The following is a 27,369-nucleotide window of genomic DNA, read 5'->3' on the forward strand; positions in this document are numbered from 1 at the left end:
TGTATCTCAAAATGAATAATTTCAAGTGACCTAATACAAGACAACACACAGGGAATGCATTCAATATATAAAATACTTTATATAAACACTGTATATACAGATAGGCAGATAAGGTAAACCATGCAAGTGGAAAAGCATACATATTTATACACACAGTAATCATGATACAAGTATATAAGTAACTAAATGAAATACATGAATCAGTACCTGTACTGTATTTGAACCCTTTGGTTGCGCTTGACAATATCGATCAACACTTGGAAGAGAATATACTCGCCTAGTTGTGCTTGCGGGGGTTGAGCGCTGGCTCTTTGGTCCTGCCTCTCTTATAACTTATTTTATAAGTTATACCTTATTTTATAAGGTATAACTTATTTTATGTTCCCTCTTCATATTTAAAATGCCATTTTTATTTAATATAATATTTTAATGTTATCCATAGAAATAGCATACATTTTTATTTTTTCCTGTTTGATTACATTTCTAATATGTAAAAAGGACTCCTGTCCTACCCCCCTCTAATTTTCCGTCTGACAAATACGATTATTGGCTACACAGTATTGAGTGACAATGGCTTGCGAACACAAAATTTACCTTTAGGTAAATTGACCTTTAGAGAGATAGGTCACCTGAACCAGACTTTATATTCAAAAATAAAGAATTGCTTCTCTGCTAAAAATTTAATACAAAATGAAAAATTATACCTGGAGGTTGGGGGTGTATTCTCAATACAGATACAGCCGACAAAAATAGTGTTGCAACCAAGGGATTAATAATACAATAAAGTAATGTTAACTTAAAAATGTTTCAGCAGTATACATTTCCAGGATAAAACCACACATCCTTTTACCAGTTACCTTCCGTGCATTAACTAAAAAGGCAGCTGCTGTGAAAATGTAATCCGCCTATTAACTTAAAACTTATTTAAGATTAATAAAATTAGACTCTATTCAATTATTTACATTTGAACTTTGCATAGAATAACTTTATATGAGTGACTTAACTTACTGTACATATAATATGGAGAGCACGGACATTATAAAAAAGGGTATTGGCTCAACGTATTTGAATTTCTCCATGAAGGGAGAAAGATTTTTCCCCCTCAAATAATATTTCCAAAGATCAATACAGTTTGGTTGTGTTCTAACACCAATTACAGATTGTATTTAAATATGTGTACTTAGCTGCACGAATATTGCTATACAAATAAACTTGGGCCATCCAAACAGACAATGCTTGGCTGCTCTCCTGGAAAAAAATATAGTTTAATGAATGAGAATTTCATAATCAAATGGTAATCTAATTCTATCTTGACTATTCAACAGCCTCACCTTACATGCATAAAACTTTTCCACATGTCTGATAAATATGAAAAGAAAAATAAAGCACCGAATGAAATGAAAATGAAATTTTGGGGGTGGGAGGTGGGGGGGTGGGGTGGGGATAAAGGGGGGGGGGTTCTCCAGTAGCTGCCCCTAGCTTATAAGCTGGGCAACTATAACTAAGCATTAGGCCCCCAATACCAACCCAATGAGATCCATCTCTCACTGAAAATCAGACCCAACATCTAGCTCGCTCTATGAGGCAAAGGTGTACCTGGGAATCGGAGAGCAACAAAAATCGAAGGTAAAATCCACCATAAATCACATGCACAACAAAGTAATTGGCTGTTTGAATGGAGAGAGAGAGAGAAAAGAAAGAGCCAACTCAGACGCAAACTAACGCACATAATGAAGGCTATTCACCTACACTGTGGAATAATACCTACATTGTTGAGTTGAAATAAGGCCACAGCCGTCTCTTGTACGAAATGAGACAAAAGTGTAAGAGTACCCAAATTATATCAATTGTCAATTATGATCTGCAGTCACATATTAAATGTGTCCATCTTCCAGATGATTTAAGAAAATATAAAATAACTAATAAATCAATATTCTGAATCTGCAATAAGGATAATTACATTTCCTGATAATAGCAACATTTCTAAAAAGTATTTCTTCTGAAGAGGATAGGAATTCCTTTGTTGCCGCATGCTCAGAAATTTCAGAGAAATGCAAGCCAAAAGTACAGGACATCCAGGTATGTAGAGACAGACGGACTCCCAAATGAAAACACGGTGTTAGAGGGGTAGCAATGAAGAAAGTGCGAGCACAGATCCAGGTGGACAAATAATTCCAACGCTAAAAAAGGAAGTGACTGAGCAACAACAGGAATCTTTAAAATCTCCACCTAAATCTATCAGCAAAGAGCCAATACAGAGTGTAGGACAGATGAACCAAGATAATTAAGCAAAGCATGATCTTGGAACCCACTTTGACCCATGTAAAGTAAGATTTTGTCCTTGGGTTAAGGTAAACTCCATCACATCCACAAACCCCTATTATTGTACTATGTATATGCTTATTTGCATCATACATGTAAAACCCAGACAATAATTGTTTAAATTGTCGTATGACGTTAACCACGTTACCCTGTGAATCAACACATGACGATAAACGTTGTCAAACGATCAATACTGAATACTGCAGTACAGTATATGTACAGTATTTGATAAAAATATTAATATTTATTTGTTTTAGAGGTTTTCACTAATACAACTACAATTTCCCTTATACTATACTGTATTACTGAAATGTATGTTTTATTGTACAATGTATTTGGTTTGGAATGAGATACTGTACTCAAGTATATAATACTCAAATTTTTACTAGTTATTCAAGAGTAATATATTGTATCTAAGGAAAAGAATTTAATACAAAAATAACACTCACAGAGTATGACCAACTATTAAGGCACTGTAGCTTGTTATAAACAGCATCTTAGAATAAACAGTCAATCATCTTGGTCATCTTTTGGTTCTACTTCTTCCTTTAGTGGGTTCCTTTGATTTATATTGCACATTATCAGCTGCTAACGTAATCTGCGTTATGTCGGCACAGATGGGAGGAGGTTCTCCAGAGTAAACCCCAGGTTCATAAGGTGGGGTATTGGGTCGAACCTTCGTTTTGCTGCGATCCTTTCGTCTGAAATAAAGACACATTTATGTTTTATTTTTTTTTCCTCGGAACAGCACCACTCGATTGCCCTCAAATATAAGGTCGTGCTGAATTCATTGACAGGAACCTGCATTGGCAGAGAAAGTTGACATTCTGCCCCGGCACAACGTGAATTACTGGGACGGCTCTGTTGGTGGCTCCCTGTTGCTACATTCTGGATACATTCTCACTTGTAAGTCACATCAGCTCTTTAAAGTCCTTAATACTAGAAACCAGATGCCAAATGAACAAATCTTGAGGTTATCTTGAGATGATTTCGGGGCTTTTTAGTGTCCCCGCGGCCCGGTCCTCGACCAGGCCTCCACCCCCAGGAAGCAGCCCGTGACAGCTGACTAACACCCAGGTACCTATTTTACTGCTAGGTAACAGGGGCATAGGGTGAAAGAAACTCTGCCCATTGTTTCTCGCCAGCGCCTGGGATCGAACCCAGGACCACAGGATCACAAGTTCAGCGTGCTGTCCGCTCGGCCGACCGGCTCCCCGGTCGGGCCGAGGGGAGCCTGACCAGGGAACCCTCATTTCAAGTCCACAAGGGCTTGACGAGGATTCGAACCTATGTCCGAGAGCATCCCAGAAGCTGCTTTAATCGACTGAGCTACGACATGGTCAAATGTTGAAACCAAAGTTCTACTGATTTGATCATTTGATGCATCACGCTATTGTGATTTCTTTGTGTCCAGATGCCAAAACCTGACCCCCCCCCCCTCCATCACAAGGTACAAGGAGCAGGAGAATGTAAAGGAGCAAAATAGATAGCTTCAAGATTCACAGGAAAATAAACAAACATGGCAGCAAATTATCCAGCCCATTCTTGTGAGCATTCCCAATGTCAAGAAAACTGTTGTACTAAAGTAGCCCAAACCTAGCCAACCAGAGAACCCACAAAGAGAAAACGGGAAATTATGTCAATTTCACGAGCCACTGCCAATTTTTTTGTACAGTGGCACCTCGATTAACAAGCGGCTTTATCTACGAGCATTTCGAGTAATGAGTGAGCTACTAGCAGAACATTTGTCTCTACTAACGAGCTTTTCCTCGATTAACGAGCATTTCCACTGGTTCTCGGACACCTTTTACGACAGTTTTTTTGTTGTTTCACAAGACGAGCTCGGTGCCGGAACGGATTAAACTCATTAACCCTTAACATGCTCGGGGTCTAATATCCTGCTATCCACACAGGCGCATGTCATTTTGAAAAAAACAAAATTTTTTTTTTTTTCCTAATCTGTTAAGTTCTGTTCACTGATCACGGGAAAAATAAAAAAATAATTCTATTGTACTTACTTTTGTTGCAATAGAGCCGAGAAGCTCGGTGATGACGTCACAATCTGCATGTTCGCTCATGCAGTACACGCCCGGGAGGTGTTGCGCGCGGTCCTCAAACAGCCAGAGTTGCCACAAATATATTTTCGCGCTATTTATTTACAATGTCTAAGCGCATTATATCTAATTTTTTTTCACTAATTGTGTTTCAAATACTGTTTGAACATATTTTGTATCAATAATTGTTGCATATTTGAGTATACACAGGCGCACACAAATGTTTTCAATTACGGCAATATAATATGTCATTACAGTCTATTATATTGTATGTTCTGCTTATATTTGTATATATTTACACACACGCACACGCTATCTGCTTATATGTTTACATATTTACACACTCGCACACGCTATACACACTTTGAAGCACACTTAGAAGATTTCTAGACTGTGGTAGTCATTGAAGCAGTCGACAGCACATAATGGGATACCACACGTTTCACACCATGTTTGCACAAGCTTCCGTTTCTTGTCTCTACGTGTCGTTGTTTTACACACCAAGCAATCACGTTGGGCTATTGCACGCTTCACACCAGGTGGCAAATACTTAAGTTTGTGTGCTAGGAAGCCTTCAGTGTGAGCGAGGCGTGGAGTACCAGCATGCTGCAACAGTGGGTTTATGATGGGCCGCTGAATACCTGGGACATCTTTTGCAAACTTTCCTAATAACTGTATTGCAGCATCAAATACAAAGTCTCGGAAAGTGGGCTTACGTCCAGTTCTCACAAGGTACATGTTGAAACAGTTCAGCATGCTCATGTCCACAAGATGGAAGAACACTTTTTTCGTCCACCTACATGTCTTCCGCACACACTCTGCAGTGCCAATCATCATGTCTGATTTATCAATCAACCGCATGTTGATATTATAGTCTAAAACACAGTCTGGCTTATATAGTGGTGCGTTTGTTTTATGGCTCACTTTCCCACTGTTCACCATTGTTCCATCATGAATTGTTGTCAACAAGTTCACCTCTCTTTTGTCTTTCCACCGAACTGACAGAATGTTATCACTTTTCCTTCTCTGACACTCACCAACTGCAATGTCGTTGTCAAACACAGGCATTTCCCTTCATTGTGGCTTTACTGTACCAACCAATCCGGTTCTATTTTCTAGCAAGAACCGAGCTAGCAAGGGACTTGTATAGTAATTATCTGTGTATAAAATGTGTCCCTTGTTCATCCACGGAGCCATGATGGTCTTCACTACACTCCCCGAGAATCCATGTTCGTCGTTACCGGGAATGTCTACATCACTAGCCGAGTACAGAATCATGTGTAACACGTATCCTGTCTCACAATCACAAAGAACAAAAAATTTCAGGCCAAATCGGTTTCGTTTTGAGGGAATGTACTGTTTGAATGGAACACGTCCCTTGAAAAGTATGAGAGATTCATCAACCACCAGCTTCTGTGCTGGTACGTAAAAATCTCTGAATTTTCCAATAACATCGTTCATGTAGTGCCTCACTCGCCACAGTCTATCATCAGGTGTTCGGTCCTGAACACTTCCAAAATGTAGACACCTGAGGAGTATCTGAAACCTGTCTCGTGACATATATTTCCCGAATAAAGGTGTTGGTATTGTCTTGTCCTTGCTCCAATAGTCATTTATTGCATGTTTGTGACAGTGCTTCATCAACAAACAGAGTGCCAAAAACACATACATTTCCGCCACTGTGGTATTTTTCCAACGCTGCAGTCATGAAAATTCTGTGATTTCCCTCTCAATCAGGTAAGCAGCATGCAGGTTCGTTTGGTGTACAATGTATTCCATGAGTGGTTCATCATAGAATGCTGTAAAATATTCCATCTCAGCCATGTCCTCACCTTGATTAGGGAAAAGGTTTGTAATCCCTACATCTTTATCGTCAAAGTGAGGAATATTAGGAATAAAATCGTCACCATCACTCCACTCAAGTACACCAGGCGTCCTGCGAGATGCAGAGGAAAGATGGCGAGGAAGCGATGCATACCGGCGACCAGGAGCTGAATACCGTCTGCGAGAAGCACGGCGGCTACGTGCACGTGAGGTGGGTGCACGTGAACACGAGGGTCTTGGTCCCTCATGTGGTGCCATGCGGTGGCGCTTGGCCGGGCGAGATGCTGCTGACGCGACAATTTCTCGCCCAGTTACACCACTGGTACCAGCCACAGGCTCAATAAAACGTTGATCTGAGTCACTAAACCCAGAAAAGGAGTCACCTCCCTCTGACTCGTCACCCTCAAACAGAAAATATCCACAGGAACTGTGAGGTCGTGGTAGAATTGGGGTAGAAAATGGGCGAGGAGGCATGGGAGAGCGTATAGGCCTCGCCATGGCATGGCGGTCATTCTCACTTTCACTGCTGCTGCTACTATCACCCGGCAACTGTGTATAATCCTCATCGTTGTCTGAATCGTCAAACACACTTTCTTCACCTTCAGAGAATAATTCGTGGGCTATTTGCTCTGGGGTGAGGGACTGAGTGGTGCGTGCCCGTGAGGCGTTTGACCGTGCGCTCGCCATGGTGACTCTCGCTAAACTGAGGCCTCCCATGCCATCGGATCGTGAGCTGGATTTTTTTTCAAAATGGCCGCTGTTTACTAGAGCCCCTGGGCAGCGTATGGGACCCCCAGCTACACCGCGGGCCATTCAAATCGTGCGCGGTACCCATACACTTCATATGAAGTGAAGCGCAGTTGACTGGTAAAACGATTTACACTTCATATGAAGTGATGCGCACTTTAAGGGTTAATCGAGGTGCCACTGTACATCGGTTTTTGGCCTCGGAAAAAAGCATACGTCAAAATGCGACATGCTATAAAGAGAACAGGCTGAATTATCTACCTAGTAGATAACGTTATCTACGTTATCATAGACAACGTATACGTCGTATAATGTAAATAATGAATACATTATATATCGTATATGTAGCAGTTTGTTGCACCAAGTTATCACAAGTTAAGCCAGGCCCCAGGCTGGGCTCAGGGAGTAGAATAACTCCCAGAACCTACTCATGTATGATCAAGTACTTGATAATTGATCACAATGCAAGGCCTGTCGACGAAGAATTAATGCACCAGTAGTTAACCGTGTGTTAATGTATGTAATACATCTACCTTCGACTTGTATCTGTTTAGACTTTCCACCTTGGCAGGGTTTACAGTTGGCTTGTATGATGTGGTTCTTTATTATCTGTGACTTCGTATGCCTTTCCTCATCACCTAATTATTGGGGATGGATGTTCGACTACATTATATAGGGGCCTGACAGCTGAGTGGACAGCGATTCGGATTCGTAGTCCTAAGGTTCCGGGTTCGATCGCTGCTGGAGGCGGAAAGAAATGGGCAAATGGGCGGAAACAAATGAGTTTCTTTCACCCTGATCCTCCTGTTCATCTAGCAGTAAATAGGTACCTGGGAGTTAGACAGCTGCTACGGGCTGCTTCCTGGGGGTGTGTAACAAAAAGTCGAGGAGCCTAGTCGAGGACCGGGCCACGGAAACGCTAAGCCCCGAAAACCTCTCAAGATAACCCAACAACACTCGTCTTTGATTAGGCAAGTACACTTGTTATTTATTTATAAGGCCCAAATCCTATTTTGTCTATTTTTTCTTTCTTATTATTATTATTAATAATAATATCGAGAAAATTAGTAGGATACACGAGGAGTATTGGAACCTATGCTCTAATGTTACAGCACACCAGTGGCTTAAAACACAGCCACATAGTACTCACAAAGGCGGGGAAGCTTGTGACGGCGCTGCATATTCTTCCAGTTCTTCGTGATGACGGACCCGGGAGAGAAGAGTTAATTCAAGACAGTCCATGGCAAATTCTCCTGGTTGGGATTCACTTAACTCTATGTTGTATGTATTTGCCTGAAAGTGAGAGGAAAAAACATACAAAGTTACCTCACATTTCATTAGCACAACCTTCAGATACAATCAATTTAACAAACTCGGCTGACTTCAAGAAATTTGCAAACAGACAAAACCTAATTGTTTTCCTTTATTAAATTAGGTGGTGGTCTTGTTATTTCAAACAACGGTTACATTGCAAACAACATTACAACGTAACCATGGATCCAAATTTGTATCGCCAAGTTGATTCGGTCTTAAAATAAATCTGACCAAATAAATACTCGTGAAAAATAAACTATATATGTTAAATATTAGGGGGTAGCCTTTGACAACAATCAGGACAGAGCTAATGAATTCATGCTCTATGGGTTAATTTCACTTAATTTTTAATTGTAACCAATCTTATGAAGGACAATTACCAAGAGAACCTGTCTATAAAAGGATTTCACCACACCTAGCACATTTCCCATGCTCCAGCCTCAAAATGCCATTTTTCAAGGGACGAAGGGGCCTTATTTTAATGAATGAAAACTGCTGCAACTGGAAATTAAAACAAACTATATAATTTGGTTTTAAATATTGTCAATGGCTTACCCAAGGCGCCAACTCCCTTCTAATGTTGCAACCATCTACAAAAATCATTAAAAACATGACTGGAGCCATAGGTCCATTATTTTAGCGCCCTCTGATTATTCTGCACCATCAAAGTGCGGAATAATCAGAGGGCGCTAAATATCACCAAGGATGCCAATACGAGAACAAAAACGCATAAGGCGAACGTAACAGTTACCAATCAAATCTTAATATTTCCCAAATTCTATGGGTTGATTTCACCGAGTGAAATTATAATTTCAACCTGTCATATGAAGGACAGCTACCCAGAGAACCTATCTGTAGATATATTAACTACATTTAGCATATTTCCCACACCCTTGCCTCAAAACCTCATTTTCAGAGGAAAAAATATTATATTTGTAAAAGAAAAGTGGGAAATCTCAAAATTACAATGAACCATAGAAACTGATTTTAAATATGCTCAATGGCTTTCCCAAGGCTCCAACTCTTTTTCTAATGTTGCATCCATCTCCGAAAATCATTATGATTGTGACTTGAGCCCTATTGAAGAGTGTTAACATTCATACCCTCATATTTCCCATGCTCTATGGGCTGATTTCAATAAGGAAATCTTTATTGAAGATATGATATTGAAGATATTTATGATATGACGAGCAACTTTTTCATCAGTCTGCAAACTCTGTTCTAATATCCTAAGGAAATCAATTCATCCCCTCTTCAGCAAACTCTTGTTCATGGAATTGGGTGAGTAAATCTGGCCTGGAAAGTTTGCATGCCAACTCAAGATTTGCCAACTCAAGGTTCCACTGTGTTATTATACCTTTCATGTTTCAAGTCAATATTTTGTTGACACAATAAAAGATTTATTTGTCTTTTAGTGGAGGGGGTTTAATAAATTATCATCCACACTTCCGTGGAAATAAACATAAGGCTACGAGCAGTCTTAAAGGAAACTTTCCTTTTTAAGACTACTCATAGCCCAGTTGATAGAGCGTCGGCCTCACATGCGTGAGGGTCCATGGTTCGAGACCCATACAGCCCAGGTGAATGGAAGGGGTTTTTATTTTATCACATAAGCAGGCCCTACAGATTTTTTAGGTGCCACTATCCAGAGACCAACCACTTGGCAGACATGGCCATCTTTACCCAACTTTTATTTTAGTTTAGAAAGTCAGTATTACTAACATTAAAACACAAATGGTGTATAAAGCAGCCTTACCAGCATGAGGCAGGAGAGGAAGAGTCTAGACACCTCCCAGGCTTCAACACCCTTCGCTACAGTACTGAAAGATACCGTTTGCTTACGTCCATTTTCTGGAAAGTGGCTCAACACCTGCAATCAATAACAAATAATTAATAGCACATAAAAAATATATATAAAGAAAATGAAAAAGAGAAAACACAAAATTTACTTAAACCTGTTCAAACAATGTAAACAAAAATATTTTGACAACTATCAACAACTACAATAACCTTATATACAGTTCACTAATACAAGTGTAACATATACAACAACTTCCAGTATATTTAGTTTAACTTTCCTTCACAAAGTATTACCTAAATTACATATGGATTGTCTTCAGGTGAGAGCACTCAAGAAAGATTGTACTCTGTACTGCATACAGTACAGAGAGGATAATGAGTATAGTATATAGATATAAACAGTGTATATCTGTGTTCTAGATGAACCCAACCACAAGGAAACACACGACCTGGGAAGCATCAAAAAGAGGGGCCTAGCTCAAGAATGAATGTTGGTATTAATGTAGCTCGAGGAACTGAAATTTTCTTCGAGAGAAACGGAGCAAATAAAATAATATTCCAAACAACTAGTAATTCGTGTACGAATGACTGACTTACCTGAGAACCATATCGGTGAATATCAAACTGCCGTCTGTGTTCCTCTTCATCCAATTTTGGCATAATATTTTCACGCCATTTATTCACACGTTTCACAAGGGAAGAGGACGTAACATGCTCCTGGAAGGTAGAGTAAAATTATAGACAATCAAACTTTTGACAAATAAATTGTTTTCTATGCCAAATTATTTTAAACATTTATTTTGAGCAATGAGTATCGAACATTTATTTTGATCAGTGATTATCGAACATTTATTTTGATCAGTGACTATCGAAGGAGGTAGTCTAGACCCCCTCTGCCAGGCATACCTCATATTACAAACAATATTCTTAAAAATACATATCCTGATTTCCATGAATGAAAAGGATCCGGTGCTTGGTCAACCCAAAATCATTCCATTGAAGGTAAAATAAAAATTAATAAAAATAACGATAATAAATGGGGGGGGGGGACATATTGCCATGTGGCTTCCTAATTTATCAAGACATCCCATAAATCAGCTGGGATTGGCCTCTGGCTGAAAATTTTCAAAGATGTTATTAACCTTTATTTGTCTTATTACAGGCAAACTATGATAAGTAGAATATTTAATTTTTATTTTTACATTAGTGCATAACGTTTTACGATATACAAACAAAAAATAATTATTTTGACTTTCTTTAGTTCGTTGAGCTGGGGCCAGAGTCGCCACCAACTTACCACGGGTTCTGCAGAACGGTATTCAGTTCTCCTAAAAACACATTCATGGTTGTATTCAGAGTTTCAACCCCATATGGTGAATTCATAAAGCATCTTGTCCTCAACTACATTTATGATTGATTTATTTAATAGTGTTACTATTCAGTAATTACTGCTTTTGGAAACCATTTAACACAGCTATATTCCATGGACTTCCCAGGAATAGTATACTATGATTATTATAATCATTAGCAAGTGTTAATAATTATGTCATTTGTGTTAGAGTATTTGTATCATGTAGTCAGTCAGTATCAGAAAAACAATTATTGGTAAAGCCGTTTTATGTATACTGTATATAAAAAAAGATCACCACCAGATGGCAGCAGTCTACCTCATACCACCTGCCCACCCTCGAGGCTTACCACATTCTAAACGACACAGAAAAAACTATTCATATAAGAGAATCAAAGAATCACTGGAAGGAATAGAGGGTTATCAGATTGTCATGCTAAGAATGCAGCTTTTCATATTCACTCGAGGCCTTAATTTCTGAACTACTGTATTCCAAATGAATGCTCCGTAAGGGAATAGTAATAAGTGAGAGAGGTGGTTGGCCGGGAAGCTGGGTAACCAAGCCTGCCACCTAATGCTGCACATTGGTGGGGGGTTAGAGTATGGGTTGTATACCCATTGCCAACTAACTATCTATTACCTTCTTTTTCCTAATTTATTCACTTCAGATCAGTGGTTTGTTTTCGTTTTGCCTATGACATTCTGCACAGTTTTTTTTTTTTTTTTTAGTTGTAGGTTGATCAACGCTCCCTTGATCTCTTTTTCAACGAACTGGAGTCTAGTCGTGGTTCCCAGTAGGCTACAGATGTCTGGGGGGGGGGGGGGCCTCATATGAATACGAGGCCCTGTAATATCAGTGCCATGAGCTCAGGGAAGCCACTGAGGGAGTCTAGCACAGTAAGCTAAATTACCAAGTGAAAACAATTACAGGCAAACTCCCCAAAGGCATGCCTTTGGGGAACACAATAAAAATTTAATGAAATACTAGAGGGGCCTACCCACCTGAGCATTAGTAATATAATCAGCTACCCATTTTTGTACCAAGGCTTCATAATTGCTTCCAGGTTCATCAAAATTACTGTCACTTAGTCGCTGGCTGACAACGTCAGGTTGTCTTGTGGTATCGTGAGGTTCGGGAAGAAATAGAGGTGGAGCTGGCAGGTCATCTCCATCAACATCTGAAAAACAAACATAAAACGAGAAACAATTATACAGCATTAGTGGACATCATTGCTGATTGACTTTTTTCTGTATGGTTTTGTAGGCTTCCATTTTAAGGTTTGTACTGAAGATGTGAATTTGAGCAAGGCTGATGAGCAAGACAGATTTGTTCCTGCTTTTTATAGAAAAAAATTGTATTGACTTCAATGGCGTGAGAGAGCAAACCAGAGGTTGAGATGCAGAAAGGCACTAAGCAAATTTAAAGCCTGAAGAGATATGCAAGAGTTATTCAGCAGTGTACAGTTGGGAGTGCCTATTGGTAGTGAGCCAACCAAGTCAGCAGCACAAAGTCTTGACGATAATATGGGGCTTATAACCTTAACTCTACTACTGTATTGTACATCTGCATTTTGTCTAGAGGAAGACAAGGATAACCTTGCTCTTCTGCAAGATAAAACAAAAGTATACTTTTCTTTTAATCCTTTTTTTTTATCCCTTTAGCATTCCAGCATATTTAAAGTGCATGTGAGTTGTGCAAATGTGCAGTAAAATACAATAGTGGTGAGTAACTGTTCAAAGATTTATTCAAAGAGTTCAAAGAGTTTTATGATTTACCCTAAGGGGGGGGGGGGGGGAACAAAAATGCTGTATCCGCATCCATAGTACAATGGAAAAGGTCCAGTCCCATATCGTCTATTCCATTGAGGTTAGAAGATGACTGTACTTCGTAAGTTTCTTTTACTCACCCAAATCTGCAACTCCATCACAATCAAGAGGATCATCTAGCTCTTCATCCACTCTTTGCCTATTTTCTAAATCTTCTGTTACTTTCTGCAAAGCTTCCTCTACATCAATTGCTGCTCCTTCTTTCAGCAAGTCTTTAACCTTTTTACACTTGTTCAGTTCAAGTCTTTTAGCTACCTCTTTGTTGACTTCCTCTGCAAGTTCTGGGGGTATCTGTCATAGAAAATAATTAATACAAACTTGAATAACTGATCTCATAAAACAAAAACATAGTAAAAAAAAAAATAAAAACTGAAAAGTGCTTACTAGCATCAACGTATTGACTGGCTCAGCGTACTAATATCCTCAATTTAGCCTGTGCTTACCTTTCGGTTTTTAGTTGACGAACCAATTATTCCGGCAAGCTCCCCTGTTATATAAGATTCTACAGATGGAAGTGACTTCTCAGCTTTCTTATCGTTATCTGTATTCTCATTTTTCTTGATACTCTTTCTTCTAGGAGCAATCTGAAGAAAAAAACTGCATTTACTTTAGCTACTTGTATAAATTTAGAAATTTATTTAGCACCAGGATTTAGAAATTTTAAATTTTCAAAAGCTGGTGCTCATGGCAGGGATCCCAGTATCTTGCAATACAATCAATATTTTGAAAAATACTGGTAAAAACAAAAAATGCCTCCCCCCATCCAGTAAATATAATATGGGAGCACAAAAGGAAGGACAAAATGAATGAATGTGAGTGGGATGGGCAGATGTGTGTAGGAGTTTGTAGGTTCACATGTGGGAATACGTTAGGTGTGGCTGAAGCCAGTGTCCTTGCGAGTGTCCAGATGGAGCAAGACATACCTGCTTCGGCCCGGCCTCCTATCTATTTGTACATGGTACGCATCAAATTCTTATTAGTTTGGGCACAAGATTTGTTGTAAACCTCTGGACTTATCAAGTCTTATTTTTATGCTACGGTGTGTACTGTGGCAACGTCTGATTGTCCCAAACAAATGACATTTTTCTAGGCACCTGGAGTAAGACAGCCGATCATCACCGAGGGATCAAGGGCGGATATGATGCTCCAGGGCTGAGGGTCTCATATCCCCTTCAAGCTTAGTCAAAATATTTCCTGCAGCACTATTATGTTTTCCATATACATACTGTATTTTCTTACTTTTCTCTCTTCTCCTGGCCACTGTGGTGAGTCTTACCCAAGGTAGCAACTGACTAGGTGAAGCTCAGAAATGAGGCTTCGAGTGTAAATAAGCTCCCATCTGAGCATGCTCCACAATCACTCCTATGCCCTCCCTTGGTCCTGGTACTCAGAGCCTTTTCAGGTGTACACTGTAAATGTAATACAGTATATAGACTAATCTCACTTGTCATCTCAAGTGAGACAAGACTGCTAGCTGCTTTCTCCTTACACTGCCAGTGCTCTTACCTGGTGTCAGGTGGGTGTAGTGGCCGGGCAATCACCTAGAAGTTGGCTATTAGCAGCATCAGAGCAGTACTTGGTGCAGTCAATTTATTTCAAAGTATTGCTTGCAGAAGGGGTTTTAGTGAAGAGTTTTTTTTTATAAGATAATATAGCCAGTTACAATATATTAAAGAAACTTATTCGACATTCATGGTGGACTAAATTTTGTATTTGACTTAATTGGAAAACTTATATATCAAGAGAGGACTGTTTAAAGTGACATCAGAATGGAATCTATACACATACTGTATATCCATAGATATTAACCAAACAATAGTGGAACCCAGTAATTTGGTACTCGCCAACTGAGATACTCGTATCCAAATCCTGGATACTCGTATCCAAATCCTGGATACTCGTATCCAAATCCTGGATACTCGTATCCAAATCCTGGATACTCGTATCCAAATCCTGGATACTCGTATCCAAATCCTGGATACTCGTATCCAAATCCTGGATACTCGTATCCAAATCCTGGATACTCGTATCCAAATCCTGGATACTCGTATCCAAATCCTGGATACTCGTATCCAAATCCTGGATACTCGTATCCAAATCCTGGATACTCGTATCCAAATCCTGGATACTCGTATCCAAATCCTGGATACTCGTATCCAAATCCTGGATACTCGTATCCAAATCCTGGATACTCGTATCCAAATCCTGGATACTCGTATCCAAATCCTGGATACTCGTATCCAAATCCTGGATACTCGTATCCAAATCCTGGATACTCATATCCAAATCATGGATACTTGTATCCAAATCAGACAAAAGAATGTCATTCATTTGTGAGTTATTACTTTATGTGCAGATGTGGATATCAGGCCAGGGAGAAGGTTAGCAGTGAGTGCGAGGGTGACTTCTGTGCAATTTCAAGGGAAGGGTTGGAGTTAGTACTTCTAGACCACAGCTAGAGTGAATGGTTCAATGTGTGAAACCCTGATTGGGCTCGAGTAAGACTCGAAACCCCCTAGAGGATTCCGTTGAATCTCAGGTTGCACTGTTTTTACCATGTTGTGGTGTAGTGGTCTACGGTGTGTGTTTGGGAGTACCCAGTGTGCAGGTTCAGATCCTCCTTGTGACTCTAACCGAGTTTCTCATGGATAAGATTCTCCTTGTGACTCCAACCGAGTTTCTCATGGATAATGTGATTTCTTTGTACATCTCGAACATTTTCTTCATTCACAGTGAATTTTACCAAGGTCGGCATGTATTAAGTCTCATAGTTCACATTTATACAAGCTTAGACATTCACATTGACAGGTAATTAATTAACCTTACTTTCGACCAAGTTACCAAATTTCAAGAAGGACAAATTCACTCAATGACATTTGTTTTGAAAATACTTTAATGGAATTTCTTGAAGTGCCTTGGATAACGGGGCTAATCTCCAATAACCAGATATGCTACGGTTTTTTGGGAGTGACGAACCAAAACTCTCTGTATGGATGAGCAACGAATCTAGGAAATGGGAAGACAGTTAGCAGAGGCTCCACTGTATTATGAAGTACAGATAGCCGACATATTACCTTCAATACACAACAAAACTAGAGTTCCTACTAGTGGTTGGCGATGACAGGCACACGGTGGTGGTCTGCGCAGCCGTCCCGCCCTCACGGGCCTCTTGGCTGGAGTTTCTGCATGAGGGTCTAGTGGCTTCCATGGATCGGTCAACTTCAGCGTTACAATCACTTCTTTCTCGTTACCACCTCGCTTTCTAAGTCCATACCTGTCGCAATTTATTCAAGTTTGAATACATATTTCAAATATAGCATTTACAATATAAATATATAACTGGCTTTATTCTTGCAAGTTCTTTAGCAAGCAAAACAAAACATTCCAGAATCTCCTTTGTGTGGATACCATCTCACAGAGTAACAGCCAAGAAAATATCACCAAGGCAGCTAAGGCTACATGTAACATACCCAAAATTGAATTAGACTTAAGACCACACAACAGTACTTTAAGAAACTAGGACTGACAGAAGTGCAATCACTAACACTCAATGAGTGGAAACCACTAGTATAAAGTTATGACATTGTTAGATATAAGACCTATATATTACATCCACCAGTGTGATGAAATTGCCAAAATAAGGCAGATAACTGTAGATGAATCTCACCAGGTATAAAATGAGGGTTTACAGTATAATGGGTATTGTATGCAAGCTCCAGCTAATATATCATTACATCAATACCAGCAATTAATAAAATTGAACGCCTCTTTTTGATGGTTCCCCTCAACTTCTCTCCGAGCTACACAGTTATACGTGTCAAGTCCTTGGTTCCACACCTGGGTCTATCGATTTACAATCACCTACCAGAGAACAGTACAGGAATCTGATCCACTCAACAGAGGTAAAGGGAAATCGGGGACCCCTATATATATATATAGGGACATCATAGTCAGATTTCATGGCTTCACCACAGCCAAAGTCCCAAAATATTTTATATATTCCTGTGATCAGGGAAGTCATAATAATAACTCCTAACAATATCAGGAGGCGGGGAAAAAATGTACTCATGTACCGGGGATCGTCTCGAATTTAGGCACAGCCGAAGGAATGAACTTTGATGAAAGTCTGCGCTTACCGTCCATTAGGAAGGTCGATGACATTGAGGCTGTTGTTATTCTTGGCCTCTTCCTTTCCCTCATCTGTCTTTTCTCTACCTTCCTCCTCCTCTATATTCATTGGTTGTTGGTCATCAAAGAAGTCGGCAGGATCAGCTGCACCGTCCACATCAACACCCTGATCATCTGTAATACACTGAATTACTAAGAAGAATGATGGAATCTGCCTGTCCAATCTGTTACAATTAATAGTGATCATGAAAATAGAATGATTTTCTTATTAGAAATACTGTCTAAACTCGCTTAGCAAGATATTATTTCCGACAGTTTTTTATCCTGCACCAAACTTATAAATTATCTATTCCTCCCGATCTACATATAGTACAGCCTTCAAATTGCTGTCACAGTCTATCTTGAGGTTATCTTGAGATGATTTCGGGGCTTTAGTATCCCCGCGGCCCGGTCCTCGACCAGGCCTCCACCCCCAGGAAGCAGCCCATGACAGCTGACTACCACCCAGGTACCTATTTTACTGCTAGGTAACAGGGGCATAGGGTGAAAGAAACTCTGCCCATTGTTTCTCGCCGGCGCCTGGGATCGAACCCAGGACCACAGGATCACAAGTCCAGTGTGCTGTCCGCCCGGCCGACTGGCTCCCTGTCTCCCATACATCTGAGTTGGATGTATAATGCCACACAATTTACTTACAAGTTAGTATGTTCAAACTGTAACGCAAACAACACAAATACTGGCCTTCTACTGCATCGTGTACACCTGGCCCTTGTGGTAGCGCATCACTTGCTTGTGGCTCAGCAGGAAGAGCACAAGTCCCAGCACTTGCAGCTTCTGCATCACCTTCATTCTGCAGCATAAATGACAGGAAGAAAAATGATTTCTACAGTTACTGTTTATCACAAAATCTTAATTGCTCTCTTCCAAGACATTCACAAAGGGGGCAAGTTTGTGAATTGCTACATATGCAAGCTACTAACCACATCTATACGCACACATGGGAGTAAACAAGGAGAAAATGGGAAACTATGCCGTCTATACTGTAAAACATAACCCAGAAATTGAAATTAACTAGTTGTTTTCATAGCTTTCTTCAACTTTCAAACCCTAATAATAGCACTGAATCTCAATTATCATTAAATATTTAACAGGTAATATAAAACTTACTACAGGATCTGGAGAATTCAAAAGTCTCAGGGCTGCATCACGTAATATTTCTGATGGAACTTCCATGCACAACATTCCCATAGGTGTCAAATATGACCGATTGATTCTGAAGTCATCTTTTGCCCCAAACACCTCACCATTTTTCATCAGTAAAGAAACACGATTCTGGGACTTTTCTCCATCTTTTTCTACTAAATGTAGAGGGGTTGCTGGCAAGAACCTGAATAAAAATTCTTTGGTTTAAATTTGTATTTCTTTCAGCTTGTATAAATAATATACAGCACTGCTTTAATATATTATAAAAAATTAAAGTCTACTGAAATTTTTCTGCTAAATACATAAATGAAGAAATTGAACTGAACAAAACACAATCTGGAATAACTGGGCACTCACTCACTAGTATATATATTTACAAGCTTATTAGCGGAGATAACCCATGTACAATGAGAATTGTTGACCCACTGCATGGTAAACAAAAAGGGATGGTCTACGTAAAGAGATGAGCAAACCTTGGTTAGTATTGTATATGCATAAAAGTGTGAGAAAGCATAAATAAAGGTCGCCCATTTACTAAGATTAAAAGATGCAAAAACAAAGGCCAGGGGCCAGATTCACGAAGCAGTTACGAAAGTACTTACAAACATGTACATCTTTCTTTAATCTTTGACGGCTTTGGTTACAGTTATTAAACAGTTTACACGCATGAAAACTTGCCAATAAACTACTGTTGTTGTTATAAACAGCCTCCTGGTGCTTCGGAGCTCATTAACTGTTTAATAATTGTAAACAAAGCCGCCAAAGATTGAGAAAAGATGTACAGGTTCGTAAGTGCTTGCGTAACTGCTTCGCGAATCTGGTCTCAAGTTGATACACCCTTGTAGAAGTGGTCTCAAAGCTACCACTGGGAAAAAAGATCATGTTTTTGAGTTGCAAGGAGTTATTTAACTTTCAATACTGAGAAACCAAGAGAATGTGATATAATTGTGTAAATTCAGTCAAGTATACCGAATAGCTGTTTCGACAAATTTCTTCTAGATTTGACTAGAACATTAAAACCAATTTACATAAAATGATATGTTAAATATTATAATCATGCAATTAGCTAACATTAGTAATTCAAATTATAAAGTAATTTATAATAACTATACATGAAATATTTACAAATTCAACTTTCAAAATTATTTTCAATAATAAACAAGCTACAGCTAGAAAATTTGTATGCAATGTAAATTTTTTTGTAGGGGGGGGGGGGGCTGGTAAGTTCTAGAGGGAATTTCATAATATAAGCATTACCATTATGAGGATTAGGCTCAAGGCCAAAGTCTGGGACATGAGATTATACTTCTACCCTGCATTTGTTTTTTTCAGTGCAGATAAATGTCTTTTAAATATTCTATTACAAAGTAAGTGGTACAGTATATTGGAACATTAAATTAATTTTAAAATATTGGGTTGCCCTCTGTTTACGCTTGTTCTTGTGCATGTATGAAATACTCAAATGTTATGTTCAATGTCATGTTCCAGAGACCAGAAAGGTCTCATATAGGGCTTGTATATCTTCTAGTATACACCAGGAGTGAATACTTTTGGGATAGAAATCCCAGTTAATATCTGCCAGTATTTGCTCATATCTCTTTGGCAAACTCCGTCTGCAGAACACCAACAATTGAGGGATGGTTGGTTCTTTTAAACCTGTTATTGTTATTACCAAAATAAAAATAAAAAACTCAGCATTTCGTGTCAGCCTAACTGAGGTGCTGTACAGACACAGGATTAAGATAAATTCAAACAAACCTGCTCAACCCCAACCTTACAGTCATTTACATTTATATTTTCAAACATGCCTCTCATACATTCTCTTATAGAATCTTCAACAAGACTTAACTCACTTAAAACTCTTCCTTTTACAACATTCCAAATCTTCCTCGTCATCTTCATCTTCCCTTAAATCAATGTTTCTTCCCTCTCCAATGTTGTCGACCTTGTTAAAATCCATTGAATGGTCGAGTAACGCTTTCCCCCCTCCACCAGTTTCTTTACCACCCGCTACTGCAGTTTCTACATTGCGTCTACTGGAAAGCAGATCCAGCATCTGTAGAACCATCTGCCATAAAAATTCCACCTGAAAAATAAAGTGGCATATGAAATACATATTTTTTAAAGTTTCCTTTTAACTAAGCTAGTGTAGTTTGAGATATCCTCTGGATATGACAACCCCACTGCCTAGTGACCCACCACCCAGTGGGACCAACAGTCCGATATCGCTTACTGCGAAAAGGCAGAACACTGGGTCGAGATCTCGTCTTAAGTCATCTTTCAACTTATCCTCAAGTTCCTCTTTGCCACATAAAAGTGGGAAATGTAGTGTTGGTAATAATAGAATAATTTGATTCCAAAATGCTTTTGCAACTATCTCTAATAAAATAGTCAGAAATAATGGCATGGTCTATGCATTTATAAACACAAATTGTCATTTTGCAGATTTTTCTTCCAGTGGAAATAAAGATGCTTTCCATTATAAATGTTATGGTTACATTTTTAATGTGTGACTAAGGATTTGCCAGAAAAAGAAAGCAGTAAAAAAAAGAAAGGGAGCTGGTCGGCCGAGCGGACAGCACGCTGGACTTGTGATCCTGTGGTCCCGGGTTCGATCCCAGGCCCCGGCGAGAAACAATGGGCAGAGTTTCTTTCACCCTATGCCCTTGTTACCTAGCAGTAAATAGGTACCTGGGTGTTAGTCAGCTGTCACGGGCTGCTTCCTGGGGGTGGAAGCCGGGTCGAGGACCGGGCCGCGGGGACACTAAAGCCCCGAAATCATCTCAAGATAACCTCAAGATAGTACCAAGATACAGTATGTGGGAACTACAGTCCTGCATGTCTGCACAGGGGAAGGGTGTAGGCATGCGTGTGTGTATGTTTGTTTTTCTAACTTTTGGAAACAGCTGGAAACTTACTGAATGAGCCAATCACTATACAATGATCTATATGGTTAGTTCTGAGAAGATGTACAGTATTGACCTTTAACACTGAGATGTTTGTAAGGTTTGTGTGAATGAATGAGATCATATATGTCAAATTTATTCGGGCAATGAATTTTGTTACCACTGCAAATTTTATATTGCCCCAATATAAAAGATACCAGAAAACTATGCCCAATACAATAAAAGATACCAGAAAACTATGCCCAATACAATAAAAGATACCAGAAAACTATGCCCAATACAATAAAAACTACCAGAAAACTATGCCCAATACAATAAAAACTCAGTACTTAAAAACAGCCTACCTTCTTGCTGTACACCGTAGCTGAACCCTGAATCAACATGGCTGCCTCAGCAAAATTCATCAGCGTTTCCCCTCCATCAAAAGTAATTTGCACTTCAGCCAATTCCTCCAAATACTCCTCCAAATACTGAAAAGGATACAACAAAATAATGTTATCAAAATCATTTCAAACACCATCACAACTTACAAGCATAATAATACAGAGTAGCAGTAGTGAATGATCAGTTTACAGTAAAGAACATTACAATTACAGTACTGTACTAGAGATCAGACGGCAATAACTACACAAAGTTAGAGCTTCCAGCTTCCTGCTCATACTGCACAACTGTACATATACACGTTATATGACAAAGAGTGCTGGGAAGACGGGACACCACGAGCGTAGCTCTCATCCTGTAACTACACTTAGGTAATTACACTTAGGTAATTACAGTCTTTATAATCCTGTGTTAATATCAATATGAGAAACACACTAGAGTAAATATACCCACTGACCATCACGAAGTGACCTGTATACGTGGTATACATGTATACCACATGTATACATGTGGTATACATGTATATGTATACTGTATATAATTATGGTATCGCAGACAACTCTTCCAGCCCCTCATAATTTTCTTGCCTCATCCTTACCAGCGGAAGCTTTACAGACATCTGGAGGCTTTACAGAAATCAAACCCCTCCGTGGAAATGGAACGAAAATGAGACTGCCCATCCTTGAAATGGGATAATAAGGCATGTCTTGAAATATCTTGTATAGAAATCGACTTTAAAGCATAAGGAAGACGCAGATTTTTTTAGTATCGGTTGGAAACATTCTCACCTTGGCAATGTCCACTTCCCAGTTTTTAGTCAGGTCTCGAATTGGATTGAGAAAAACTGAGAAGCGAGCATCCAACTCCTGTGTTGAGGCTATTTGCGGCATCTTGGCAGCTTGTGAAAATTCATGAAATCTTGCTGTTACCTGTAAGAAGAAAAACTTGTAGATTACGAGTTATAAAAAACTTATTGTCATTTAAATAATAATAATAATAATAATAATAATAAATTACAGCAGAGTTCTCCTTTGAAATTTAGTGCATTAATGCCACATAAACAAATTCAATCTCTATTATACGCACATGTTTTTGTCCACAATCGAGTCCAATATTTACTCATTCTACATATAACCTCTAGATTATTAACATGATACATTACTAAATACAGTACTGTACTCAAAACTTCATAAAACTAATCAATCTGTACTGAAATAATCATACTATATTTGGGTAAAGTTCCCAGATACAGTACAGTAACTGTGAATAACTCTAGGTTCTCCTGTTGATCAGCTGGGGTTCAGAGCCCAGCTGATCAACAGAAGATCCGAGAGAAAATGTCAGCATGGAGAAAAATAGTAAGCAAGAGTCCTCAAGATAGTACAAAATATCCTTGTAAAATACAGGAGGGTCTTTAGCAGAGGTGCATCTTATACAATGAAAAATACAATGAATAATTAACCATGCAGGTGGCCTCCTACTTACCCCCGAGCCTGTACAGAAATAGTGCCATGCCCGAGGTGCCTATCCACACACAATAGTGCACCACATCCTTACCCGGAATCCAGCATAATCCCTTTAGAATAAAAAGTAAAACGGTACCTTTTTTTCCTCGATAAACAACACACATCACGGCAAGCGCTCTAATTATTACAAACAATCTCTGGGAATCTGGGTAGAATCGCTTTTAATAGGATCACAACTGAAAGGTCACGAGTTCGATTCCAGAGGATGCAGACATTTCGGCACGTTTCCTTTCACCTGATGTTACCTAGCAGTAAATACATACCCGGGAGCTAGGCAACTGTTGTAGATGCATTGTGCAGGTCAGTCACAGACCTAGGGGGAGGGGGGTGAACACAATAACCCTAACAGGCTACCTGCCCCACCCTCAATAAGCCCTAATATCAGGGACACCCTTAAGGTAAGGCAAGTTAATTTATCAAGAAAACGTGCTAAGCCATCACAACTATAAAGGGCACCTCGATTGATAAAGATTAAGCCACCCAAGAGGTGGCACGGGCATGAATAGCCCGTAAGTGGTGGCCCTTATGAGCCATTACCAGTATCAAAAGATGATACTGGAGATCTGTGGAGGTGCAACTGCACCCTGCATGATGGGAGATGACTCCTGAAAGGGCACCTCATATCCCTTCCATATATATATAGAAGGGGAGATAAGGGATAAGGATTAGGGATAGGACAGAGGAAAGAAAAGGGTGCCCAATCACTTGGATTGAACGCCAACCTGCAAGAGGTGAGGCAGTCACTACCATGCAGTCCAAGTGCCACTCTCAAGTATCACAAGTGCCACAGTAAATCCTAGTGCCAATGGTGCCACAGTATACTAGAGTGCCAGTGGTGCAACCCAGCGGCCACAGTATCCCAAGGAGTGCCAGTGATGCCCAACTGTACCTGTATACCCAGGAGTGCCAGTGGTGCCAGCTGTTACAGTGTACACTGGAGTGCCACTGATGCCCAACTGCCACTGTTCCTGTATACCCAGGAGTGCCAATGGTGCCCAGGTGCCACAGTATACCCTGGAGTGCTGATGGTACATCAGTGTAATGAAGAGTGCCACTGGTGGCACAATATGCACTGGAGGGTTAGTGGTGCCCCAGTGTACACTGGAGTGCCAGTGGTGCCCCAGTGTACCCAGGAGTGCCAGTGGTGCCCCAGTGTACCCAGGAGTGCCAGTGGTGCTCCAGTGTACCCAGGAGTGCCAGTGGTGCCCCAGTGTACCCAGGAGTGCCAGTGGTGCTCCAGTGTACCCAGGAGTGCCAGTGGTGCTCCAGTGTACCCAGGAGTGCCCCAGTGTACCCAGGAGTGCCAGAGGTGCCCCAGTGTACACAGGAGTGCCAGTGGTGCCCCAGTGTACACAGGAGTGCGTGGTGCCCAGTGTACACAGTAGTGCCAGTGGTGCCCCAGTGTACACAGGAGTGCCAGTGGTGCCCCAGTGTACCCAGGAGTGCCAGTGGTGCCCCAGTGTACCCAGGAGTGCCAGTGGTGTCCCAGTGTACACAGGAGTGCCAGTGGTGCTCCAGTGTACACAGAAGTGCCAGTGGTGCCCAGTGTACACAGTAGTGCCAGTGGTGTCCCAGTGTACCCAGGAGTGCCAGTGGTGCCCCAGTGTACCCAGGAGTGCCAGTGGTGCCCCAGTGTACCCAGGAGTGCCAGTGGTGTCCCAGTGTACACAGGAGTGCCAGTGGTGTCCCAGTGTACCCAGGAGTGCCAGTGGTGCTCCAGTGTACACAGAAGTGCCAGTGGTGCCCAGTGTACACAGTAGTGCCAGTGGTGTCCCAGTGTACCCAGGAGTGCCAGTGGTGCCCCAGTGTACACAGGAGTGCCAGTGGTGTCCCAGTGTACACAGGAGTGCCAGTGGTGTCCCAGTGTACCCAGGAGTGCCAGTGGTGCTCCAGTGTACACAGGAGTGCCAGTGGTGCCCCAGTGTACCCAGGAGTGCCAGTGGTGCCCCAGTGTACACAGGAGTGCCAGTGGTGCCCCAGTGTACACAGGAGTGCCAGTGGTGCCCCAGTGTACCCAGGAGTGCCAGTGGTGCTCCAGTGTACACAGGAGTGCCAGTGGTGCCCCAGTGTACCCAAGTGTGCCAGTGGTGCCCCAGTGTACACAGTAGTGCCAGTGGTGCCCCAGTGTACACAGTAGTGCCAGTGGTGCCCCAGTGTACACAGGAGTGCCAGTGGTGCCCCAGTGTACACAGGAGTGCCAGTGGTGCCCCAGTGTACCCAAGTGTGCCAGTGGTGCCCCAGTGTACCCAGGAGTGCCAGTGGTGTCCCAGTGTACCCAGGAGTGCCCCAGTGTACCAGGAGTGCCAGTGGTGCCCCAGTGTACACAGGAGTGCCAGTGGTGCCCCAGTGTACACAGGAGTGCCAGTGGTGCCCCAGTGTACCTAGGAGTGCCAGTGGTGCTCCAGTGTACACAGGAGTGCCAGTGGTGCTCCAGTGTACCCAGGAGTGCCAGTGGTGCCCCAGTGTACCCAGGAGTGCCAGTGGTGCCCCAGTGTACCCAGGAGTGCCAGTGGTGCTCCAGTGTGCCCAGGAGTGCCAGTGGTGCCCCAGTGTACACAGGAGTGCCAGTGGTGCACAGTGTACCCAGGAGTGCCAGTGGTGCCCCAGTGTACCCAGGAGTGCCAGTGGTGCCCCAGTGTACCCAGGAGTGCCAGTGGTGCTCCAGTGTGCCCAGGAGTGCCAGTGGTGCCCCAGTGTACACAGGAGTGCCAGTGGTGCCCCAGTGTACCCAGGAGTGCCAGTGGTGCCCCAGTGTACCCAGGAGTGCCAGTGGTGCTCCAGTGTGCCCAGGAGTGCCAGTGGTGCCCCAGTGTACACAGGAGTGCCAGTGGTGCCCCAGTGTACCCAGGAGTGCCAGTGGTGCCCCAGTGTACACAGGAGTGCCAGTGGTGCTCCAGTGTGCCCAGGAGTGCCAGTGGTGCCCCAGTGTACCCAGGAGTGCCAGTGGTGCACAGTGTACACAGGAATACCAGTGGTGCCCAGTGTACCCAGTAGTGCCAGTAATGCCAAACTACCACAGTATACCCTGGAGTACTAATAGTACCCTCTTACTACAGTATACCCTAATATTAGGGGTGCCCAGCTGTCAAAGTATGTCCAGTGGTGCCAAGCTTCTACAGCATACTCTAGAGTGCCAGGGGTGCCAAAGGTAGCACAATACACACTGATCAGCGGTAATTATTGTCAGCGGTGCCCCAGTGGACCCCAAAGAGTGCCAGTGAGTGGCACATAGCCCCCGTCAAGTTGGGAGGTCTGGCACTCATCTACAAACATATATTACTGCACCTTCTCTCCCTTCCCCACCTCCCTGTCCTCTCTCTCCTCCAGCAGGGCACCCAGAGGCTCTCACCAGCCCCTGCTCCAGCTCCCGGCCCCCGGCACCGACCCAGAGGCCCCGGGTACGTCTGTTGACAAACAACTTTACGATTTTTCAAGACACTGTTTACCCGCCAAATGCAATTTTACACTTATTTGACGCCAGTCAAGACGCTCCCCAGAGCCTTCACTTGTCACAATGTTCTTGGAGCTCTGCACTTACCACAAGCTCTATTAAGGGTGTTCAGTACAGTTATATAGTGATAAACGAGTCAAAAATCTAAAGAGAATGTCACATTTTGATATAACGTCCGACCGCCATGTTATCGTCTCGATTTGAAGTTGAATGAATGAATGAAAATGGGAAACCAAAACACCGCTAATTTCTTATATTCGCAGCTTACTGACCTGTGGCTCGTCTCTGTTATTCTTAAACTTAAATAACCTGTTATTTTGTATCGTCTTAGTAGCACATAATTCGTTATATCAGCAAAAGTTCAGGTAAAATATTTCCCATTCTCATTAGCCAGAGTGTCGTTCGCATGGCTTTGATTGACTTTAACTTGCTGAAATTTAAATTCTATTTGCAGCTATACAACAATATTTATTATATAGCTAATAAATAATTGTAAATGGTATCTAAGAACTTTATTAATGTGACACTTCAATATTTT

General features: G+C 41.3%; 1 protein-coding gene across 2 annotated transcripts; it reads right to left on the minus strand.

Annotated features, from left to right (window-relative positions):
- LOC123745584 (condensin-2 complex subunit H2) lies at nucleotides 1–27,033 on the minus strand. 2 transcript variants are annotated; one of them, XM_045726263.2, is made up of 16 exons: nucleotides 26,919–27,033; nucleotides 22,643–22,783; nucleotides 21,818–21,943; nucleotides 20,421–20,653; nucleotides 18,532–18,751; nucleotides 18,106–18,214; nucleotides 17,373–17,538; nucleotides 16,342–16,510; nucleotides 13,680–13,820; nucleotides 13,317–13,527; nucleotides 12,412–12,587; nucleotides 10,659–10,778; nucleotides 10,018–10,131; nucleotides 8,098–8,240; nucleotides 2,772–3,023; nucleotides 1–1,248 (listed from the first exon to the last, which is right to left on the minus strand). In XM_045726263.2, the coding sequence occupies exons 2-15, from the start codon at nucleotides 22,742–22,744 to the stop codon at nucleotides 2,846–2,848; spliced, it is 2,208 nt and encodes a 735-aa protein (XP_045582219.2). In that variant the 5' UTR covers nucleotides 22,745–22,783; nucleotides 26,919–27,033; the 3' UTR covers nucleotides 1–1,248; nucleotides 2,772–2,845. The 2 variants fall into 2 exon arrangements, with proteins under 2 accessions (XP_045582219.2, XP_045582218.2); XM_045726262.2 differs by lacking the exon at nucleotides 26,919–27,033 and adding an exon at nucleotides 26,684–26,702.
- Between the last annotated feature and the right edge of the window lie 336 nt (nucleotides 27,034–27,369).

The sequence above is a fragment of the Procambarus clarkii genome, chromosome 71, assembly GCF_040958095.1.
Source record: "Procambarus clarkii isolate CNS0578487 chromosome 71, FALCON_Pclarkii_2.0, whole genome shotgun sequence".
Classification (NCBI taxonomy): domain Eukaryota; kingdom Metazoa; phylum Arthropoda; class Malacostraca; order Decapoda; family Cambaridae; genus Procambarus; species Procambarus clarkii.